Raw genomic sequence first — 9603 nt, 5'->3', positions numbered from 1 at the left:
CCTAGAGCGCGAAACATGAGTCCCGCAAACCAAGGAGCTTGTAAGTAAGTTGAGGACAAATGGCTCCTTCGTTTCAAAATGGTTTGGGTACAAGGTGATCGCGTTGCAAATAAAGGCGTTTGTCTAGCGTTAGAAGCTCATTTGAAACTGAAATTGCCGCGGCTCACTTAAGAAAATGGAGACGCCGCTATAGTTTGAGGAAGTAGGCCTACTAACAATAAAGAAAGATTATCATTACCGTATCTGTTACCATTGCTGACCCTTCCTTAAAGGTAGATGTAATGTGTTTCCAAATCTAAGCCCATCTTATGCGGAAAGTTGCACGATAAAACCAATGGACGGGCACCTCCAGATTGCAAAAGACGCACCGGCCAAGGCATGCGTGCGAATGTTTTTATTGGTTTATTAAGTAGCCTACAAGCAGGCGAGTTATTACAAATTGAGTGTGAGGGATAATTTGTTAACTTCACGCAAAAAAGACCTTGGAATGAGATGGCTAGCTGTCGTAGCGTTTAGTCCACTGTCTATAATAATAGCCTAATTTAGAGATCGTTTTTTTTTTTTTTTTTTTAACCGACTAGCGACAACTTTGATCGGCTAACGTGGATACGGTCAACCATCGGTCAAACAGTCACCGGTTAACATCCCTAGCTCAGACTGCTCAGGGATCGAACCGGCAACCCTCCGGTTACAAGATGCCCTAACCAGCAGGCCACGGCTGCATTATTGTAAGTAAACCCTCCGGTTACAAGCTCGAAGCCCTAACCAGCAGGCCACGGCTGCATTATTGTAAGTAAACCCTCCGGTTACAAGCTCGAAGCCCTAACCAGCAGGCCACGGCTGCATTATTGTAAGTAAAACTCTTCCTGATTTTTCCTATCACTTCTCTGACTGGGTCTTCTTTCATCTGTGGTGTTAAAATTACCATCAACTGTCAGAGTGCAGAAGTGACTCTCCCTGTTTTCTGAGTGGGTATACAGATCTACTCTTTTCAGCATGTGCAATACCCTAGTCAGCCTATAGGTTACCTTAATTGGCTTAGCATAACTCACTGAATGTGGTTTACTCCAGTTAAAGGTGATCTACACAAGTTTTTAAGCTTAATTGACCTTAAATAATCAACTTCGGAGTCATTGGAATGGTTAATTTGATTTATTCCGAGTTGAGTGATGGCTGTCTCACTTCCCCCTAGCGCCTGTGAGTGGAAAAACCGCGCTTGCAAGTTTGTGCCACCGGGCTGGTGCACTGACAAACAGAATGTTTCATGTTTCATGCTCATGAAAAGGCAGGACCGACCGTCCCATTGAGGAGTGTTGTAAAATATACACACTAAAGTTGTAGGGGAAGCTCCGCAGAGAAGCCTGCAAGCGTAAAATGAGAAAACAGTGAAGAGATCGCCAAACCTGCATACAGTATATTTCCTCTTTTAAGGGAGCTATAAGCTAACTAGAACCCACTTCCAGCTACTTATGCTAAGCTAGGCTAACAGTGTGAGACTGCTGGATTACTATGACTCTCACAGAGAAGAGAAGGGCATTGTGTCCTCTTATAAATAAGCTGATTTCCCCCAAGCCATGGTACCCATACCAGTACAAGTACACCATGGGGAGTGCAGCTGTGCCATCAGTAGCTCTGTGTCTGAGTGCACAGCCATGAGCTCTGGGCCTCATTGTTGACACAAAATGGCTGCCATTGAGCCAGCCTGCCTTATTTTACAGTAGCAATGTATCATTAGTAGTGATGGACACAAAATGGATGCATGTTTAACTTGTGTGCATTATTTGCAGTCAGAGTAGTTTATATAGGTGTGAGCTTAAGTTTACTGTCTGAGTAGGCATGTCCTGCATTCAAAAGCGTGGGGACTGTTATGTACCTTTTTTCACTAACCATAGGCCATACATGTTGAGATAGGCGAGTGAGTGAGCAAGAGAGAGAAATTATAGATACTATAGTTTTCTATAATAGTAGTGTATAATACTGCTTTAATTTTGTCTTATGGTACTTCTACAGCACTATAGAAGTATAATATCTATTGTATTCATATAAGATTGCTATGTTTCATCCTGAGATGGTTTAGCTTAATTTTTCCCCTTTCACAGGCAAAGATGGTGACACATATCAAGCCATCTAACTTCAATGAATACGAACTAGGACACCTGGAAGTGTGAAATAAAGGAGACAGATGTTTGTGAGGAACGTTCTAGACACAGTTGTCAGTTTATTATAGTCCCACCCTTCATCCCCTCACAGAGGAAGTGACGAAGGGCAACTTCCTGTCCACTGCAGATTAACATACTGTTTCAATGTCAGCGTTAACATTCACTTCTGTTCCAGCAGGTGTACAGACAAAATGGTGGAAAGACTGCCCCTGGACTCCACCAGAGGAGTATAAGGGGCTGATGCTCACACCTTTTTCAGCAGGATCACAGGTCAACAGGAAGTGGACGGTGTTGGAACAGGAAGTGGACAGCACTGGAACAGGAAGTGGACTGCATTCTTCAGGTACGCTGTTTCAGGGCCAGTGTGTTGATCTGATCTGTGTGCAGGCTAGTCGAGGGACACTCTCGGACCCTGAAGCAGGTCATTCCAGTTCTTACACAGAGTTTGGGGATAAAATACAAACTAGAGTACTAAAAACAACTACAAAATGACCATGCAACAGTTGCAAGGCTTCAAAACCATTTCTCAAGCAATCCATCAGTAAGTCATGAAATATACCCCAACCTCAAAATGTATTTCCCTTATTTTTTTTAAACATTTTTCTGTGTTTGTTTTCTTCTCAAGTCTCAAAGTAACTTTTATTCTCAGGACCACGAAAAACAACAAAACAAAACCCAGGAAGTCATAAATAAAGTTTGACCTTTGACCTTGAAGCTGTGTAGAGATCAGGTCAGAGGGTCAACCCAGTGTCAGCGGTTCCATGCAGGTGCTCAGTCATACCTGAGATGCTAATAATAAGCTGTGCTGTCGTTAACCTTTAACCTTTGACCCCTTGGCTCTGACATCATCATGCATCAGTACATACACCATCATACTTCAGTGCTCGGTTGCAGACAAAGTTATCGACTAATCTATCGTCAATGTTATTGACAATGACACAAACTTAGGGTCACTTAGAGAGCTGTTAACAACTGTTTCTCCATACCCCAGCCAATCAATCTCACGCACGAACACACACACACACACACACACACACACACACACACAAACACACACACTTAACACACACACACACACACATACACACACACATATACACACATAAACACACACACACGCACGCACGCACACAGACACACACACACACACACACACACACACACGCACTAAACGAACTTCATGCAGACACATAAACACAAGCCAGGGGGCCCAGGATGTATTGCAGAGTTCTATTGGTTTAGACCTGTGGTGCACACAGTCAAAGTAGCCCTTGTTAGTAGATATTCACATGAAGAGAAACCAGTTCAGTACAGAACCGAGGGAGACAGAGAGAGGATGGGAGAGAGAGAGAGAGGATGGGAGAGAGAGAAAGACCAAGGGATGGAGAGAGAGAGCAGAGACGGGTGTGTGAGGGAGGAGAGAGAAAGGGTGTGTGTGTATGTGTGAGTGTGTGTGTGTATGTGTTTATATGTGTGTGTGTGTGTGTGCAGTTGGTGGAAGGTGCAGGGTTTTAGGCGAGTCCAGCTTAGCAGCGCTGAGTGAAGTTCTCGGGGAAGACTCCTCGGGCCGACAGGTTCTTATTGGCCAGCCAGTGGGACTCCTTCACTCCCAGCAGCCATCCATCGTCCTGCAACACACACACACAATTAGTATGTTGCAACTGTGAGTGAGTATATGTGCAATATTGTAGGTGAATCTCTGAAATGTAATTTCCATTGTGTCTATATTTCTGTGATTGTGGAGCGTTAGTGTGCGTGTGTGTGTGTGTGTGTGAGTGTGTGCGTGCGTGCGTGTCTGTGTGTGGAAAGGAATATAATATCCGCAACACTGATAATTGCTCCCGTTTAATGTGGAAAAGCAACGTTTCGACCCTACTGGGTCTTCATCAGGCAAAGGGTGTGTGTGCGTGTGTATGTGTGTATGTATGTGTGTGTATGTGTGTATGTGTGTGTGTGTGTGTTTGTGTATGTGTGTGTGTATGACATGCCTGTTCATCAGGAGCATCAAAGGGCAATACAAGGACAACTTCCCCAGACTTCATCTCCAGCTCATCACCATCAGTAGCAGCATAGTCATGCAGGGCCTTCACCTGAACACACACACACACACACACACACACACACACACACACACACACACACACACACACACACACACACACACACACACACACACACACACACACACACACACACACACACACACACACACACACACACACACACACACACACACACACACACACACACACACACACACAGACAGACAGACAGACACCATACGGTCAATACTTTCAATAACTTCCAAGCACTTTAGAGATAAACAGTCCATACTGACAAGGCTCTCCATACCTTTTACATTTCTAAGCACTTACATATAAGATAAACAGTCCATACTGACAAGGCTCTCCATACCTTTTACATTTCTAAGCTCTGACATATAAGATAAACAGTCCATACTGACAAGGCTCTCCATACCTTTTAAATACTTTACATACTTTCTTCCTCCCTCTCTCTCTCTCTCATACATACACCCACAAACCCACATGTCTGCATATGCACACAGACACACACAGACACACAGACACACACACACACACACACACACAAACACACACACCTTGTACAGAACTCCAGGCGGTAACTCTCCACTATCTGATGATCCGTTGGTCACAGCATTCTGCAACAACACACAAATAGGTAAACAAACAAATAAATCAACAGGTGAAACAGGCTCCCCCTCACTAATGGCCATGAGCTCAACAGGTCAAACAGGCTCCGCCTCACTAATGGCCATGAGCCCATGGGCCCAGAGCAGTGGGGGTGTGCTCTTCATAAGGACTGATGTTGATGCTGTTGATCTTTGAAATGAGGAAATTCCATCAATCCATATGTTCATTCATCCATTTGTTCATGCATTCATTCATTCATCCATCCATCCATCCATCCATTGATCCATCCAGTCATTCATTCACTCATTTATCCACCCATTCATCCATTAATTAATTCATCCATTCATCAATTTATTCATTAATTCATCCACCCATTCATCCACCCATGCATCCACTCATTCACTCCTTCATTCAGTGTGCTGGATCAGTGAGTGGATGAATGGAGTGCTCAGGCTGAGCCCAGACTCCAGACTCTGAGGACGGAACTTACATCCTCAGCTGCAGCAGAAGAGTCCAGCTGCAAAGGAGAGCAGAGGGGTTTACACTCACACACACACACACACACACACACACACACACACACACACCAGCATATGCACCGGTAGTCCGGTACACACACACACACCGGCACATATACTCCCACACATACATGCACGTATGTTCCTATAAAGTGACAAACTCAGATAGTCCACAAATATAAACACAAATGCAATCACAATACTCACACACACCGACACAAACCAGACACACACATTCCAACCTGACTTTACACACACTGACCGTCTTTGCACAGCTCCCAAGATGCACCTGTTCATGTTGTGACCTCAGCGCCACCCGGGCTCTAAGAGTAGTGCTATTAACCAATCAGCATTCAGAGCTCATCAACCAATCAGCATTCAGAGCTCAACAACCTATCAGCATTCAGAGCCCATCAACTAATCAGCATTCAGAGCTCATTAACCGATCAGCATTCAGAGCTCATTAACCAATCAGCATTCAGAGCTCATTAACCAATCAGAATTCAGAGCTCAAAAACCAATCAGCATTAACCTGTCTCTACACCCAAGCCAATCTGCTCCATCACCAAACATCACCAAAAGTACAGCTCACCACAACACATTGATTGATCCATCCATTCATTCATCCATGCATTCACTCATCCACCCATCCATCCATTCATCCATTAATTAATTCATCCACCCATCCATCCATGCATCCACTCATTCACTCCTTCATTCAGTGTGCTGGATCAGCAAGTGGATGAATGGAGTGCTCAGGCTGAGCCCAGACTCCAGACTCTGAGGACGGAACTTACATCCTCAGCTGCAGCAGAAGAGTCCAGCTGCAAAGGAGAGCAGAGGGGTTTACACTCACACACACACACACACACACACCGGTAGTCCGGTACACACACGACACATATACTCCCACACATACATGCACGTATGTTCCTGTGAAGTGACAAACTCAGATAGTCCACAAATATAAACACAAACACAATACTCACACACACCGACACAAACCAGACACACACATTCCAACCTGACCTTACACAGAGCTACACACACCGACAGTCATTGCACAGCTCCCAAGATGCACCTGTTCATGTTGTGACCTCAGCGCCACCCGTGCTCTAAAAGTAGTACTGCAGGCTGGAGCCCATCAACCTATCAGCATTCAGAGCTCATTAACCAATCAGCATTCAGAGCCCATCAACCAATCAGCATTCAGAACTAATCAACCAATCAGCATTCAGAGCTCAACAACCAATCAGCATTAACCTAGAGCACCTGAGCCAATCTGCTCCATCACCAAACTCTAACTCCACCACACCACACCACACCACTCATCATACACACATTTTAAAAACACAACACTCATCACACACACACACACACACACACACACTACTCCACCACTGAAACACACTCATATAAACACCATAACCACATCTACTTACATCTACAGTCAGACAACCCCTTCACAACCTCATCAAACGTATCATATCTACACACACCTGCCACCAGATAACACCAGCACTACCGTAACACAGCCGCACCTGCTCACACCTGATCAGCGTACAGGTACACACCTCTGCTGTGATGAATAACCAGAATACCAAGCTGGGGAGCGTTTACCCAAAACCTTGCAACTTTGTTGGTTGCAATGTAACTTCCCATTGCCAACCAACTAAGTAACAGGTTATGGTTTTCCGGAATCACACTCCTGTTTAGCTGCTGACTAACCACACCCACAACACTGTAGCCACTCCCCCAACTCCGCCCCCCTCACTTCCTGTCTTTCTTAGCCGGCCAATCACACCAAAGATTCACAACGAGACGAGCTGCAACGTTCAACTCATCAGCAACTTCCTGAGGGGGGCTCACACTAGTGAACAGCACCAGCGTTGTCATAGCAACGCCTTTGTCACACCACTCATTGTAGCCACATGAGCTAGCTTAGCTGGCTAGTTAGCTGGCAGAGTTAGCTAGCTAAGCTGACCAGCTAACAGTCGGTCAAATGATGTGTGTTGTCGTGACCTTCGAGTGAACCGAGTTCACATAAGCGTTGCGTGTGAATCTTTGGTGTGAGTCGGTCTTTACGCTCAGAGTCTCCTCCTCTTCCCACGGCTGCTCGGGCTGCGCCCACTCTGATTGGTCGTCGGCTTCTCCGTCCTCCCGCCCTACCTCGGCCTCGTACTCGTCCCCCGGGTCGCCCCAGCCGGCCTGCGCCTGCCCGTTGCCGTCGGCGACGTCGTCGTCTCCCCAGCTCTGCTGCGCGTAGTCCTGCCCCCCCGCCTGCTGCTCGTCCCAGCTCTGCTGCTCGTACGCTTGACCTTGACCTTGACCTTGACCTTGACCTTGGCCAGGGTCGTCCCAGCTCTGGTCCCCGGGGTCACCCTGGGTGCCCTGGTCGTCCCAGCTGGGTTGGTTCTGGTTCTGGTCGTCCCAGCTGGGCTGCTGGCTCTGGTTCTGGTCGTCCCAGCTGGGTTGGTTCTGCTCGTCCCAGCTGGGCTGCTGGTACTGCTGGGCGGGGGGGCTGCTGGCCTCCTGGTCCCACTGCTGCTGGGTGTCGGGGGCGGCGGGCTGATCCGTCTGATTGGTGGAGGAGGAGGAGGAGGAGGAGGAGGAGGAGGGGAGGTGGTGGCGTGGTGCGGGGCGGGTTGGGGGGCAAGTGGTTTTGGCAGGTGTTTGGGGGGGGGGGGGGGCATTTTGAGAGGGGGGCAGTAGAGGGGTTGGTGGAGGCAGACGGGGCAGGAGGCCGGAGGGTCCGAGGGGTGACAGGGGGCAGTAGAGGGAGGTTTGGGACCAAAACAGCAGATTTTGAGAAATGAAGTTTTACAAACTGCTCAGTCCTCTGTTTTCCAGGTTCTATTAGGGTTCTATTTCTGTTTCCACAAAGTTGGGGGTTGCTACGCATGCACACACGCACACACGCACACACACACACACACACACACACACACCAAAAAGGACAACTACTCTCAGCTATTTCTACCAATGTATAGCTTTTTCTATGCACTTCCCATCACACAGACACAACCATAGGCCTAAATAACCATGTCCACCAGAACACTCAGTACTTCCCCTTATACACACACACACACACACACACACACACACACACACACAATGGTACAGCACATAGCTCTGCTGCCCCACAGTCTATGGTAACAACATGGCCACATTTGAACCCCAAATATGAAGAGCGATAACACATACACACACACACACACACACACACACACACACACACAGAATCCACACACAACAGATTCTCAGTCATCACAGAGTCAGGGTAATTTCCAATTTCCAATTGCCAACCAACTAAGTTGCTATCAGGTTAGCAAGGTGCTTGGATATGAAACTGCGTTATTTTTAGAGAATGCTCTTCTGAGTACAACACTGCAGGAGGAAGTGGTCTTTAGGAACAGGAAACTGGGTCTGGGAAACAGGAAGTCCTTACCTGCCATGAACCCCAAGATGGCGCCTTCCATGAGGCAGTGAGGAAGAAGGACACAGGACATTTAGTACGTAAGTAAACAAGTAAGAATGTTATTTATATAGTGTTTATTTTATTTATTCATATTATATTGTTTAATGACATGAACGAGGAACGAGGGATAGAGTGAGAGGGGGGCGGAGGAGTGAAGCAAACAGGGATTCCAGACACAGGACTTGGGAATGTTATTGATGAATTCATTGTTATTATTACTATTATTATTATTGTATTGTTATTATTATTATTATTAATAATAATAATTATTATTATTAATAATAATAATAATTCATTCATTTGAAATGTGAAATCCTTGATTGTTAAATGTTATTCTGTTTCTGTAGCTGTAGCCCTGTAGTTTAATTGTTAAATGTTTAAGTGTTAAGAGCTTAAGTGTTATTCTATTGCTGTAATGCGCTTTGGATAAACGCACCTGCGAAATTAATTAACGTAAACGTGACGTTGATGAGTTTTGGGATCATTTGTTTCAGTGGATTCTTATTTTTCTGCATCTGTCGAACTTTTAGGTATCTTGGAAATGTAAATATCTATTGGAAATCATATTTATAGAATATATTTCATCGTGACTTTATCTATACTAGACTTACAGTGTAAATGAGCAGCACTAGTCAACTCTATGCTGATGCTGATGCCTGGTCAGAGCAGGAATCACGCTGGTCTGCTGAAACAGACGCTCATGAACGCCACTGACCGTCACTTATCTTCTGCTTCAGGTCTCACTGCGCCCTCTAGTGGTCGACTCTCCAACCAAA

The 9603-nt window shown here is 45.9% G+C and overlaps 1 protein-coding gene across 8 annotated transcripts in view; it reads right to left on the bottom strand.

The window, feature by feature from the left end:
• Positions 1-2194: 2194 nt before the first annotated feature.
• bin1b (bridging integrator 1b) overlaps positions 2195-9603 on the bottom strand; it is a 30683-nt gene continuing 23274 nt past the window's right edge. For 3 of the 8 annotated variants that reach the window (XM_062527689.1, XM_062527686.1, XM_062527691.1), the window contains 4 exons: positions 5322-5348; positions 4780-4839; positions 4148-4249; positions 2195-3787 (listed from right to left, as the gene is read on the bottom strand). In XM_062527689.1, the coding sequence (XP_062383673.1) occupies positions 3686-3787; positions 4148-4249; positions 4780-4839; positions 5322-5348 (291 nt within the window). In that variant the 3' untranslated portion in view covers positions 2195-3685. Of the gene's footprint in view, positions 3788-4147; positions 4250-4779; positions 4840-5321; positions 5349-6146; positions 6174-9603 lie in introns of all 8 variants that reach the window. The other 5 variants (XM_062527687.1, XM_062527694.1, XM_062527693.1 and 2 more) reach the window with 2 other exon arrangements.

The sequence above is a fragment of the Sardina pilchardus genome, chromosome 23 (genome assembly GCF_963854185.1).
Source record: "Sardina pilchardus chromosome 23, fSarPil1.1, whole genome shotgun sequence".
Taxonomy (NCBI): domain Eukaryota; kingdom Metazoa; phylum Chordata; class Actinopteri; order Clupeiformes; family Clupeidae; genus Sardina; species Sardina pilchardus.
Note: the sequence above shows the minus strand (reverse complement) of the source record. Positions and strands in the feature narration are given on the sequence as shown.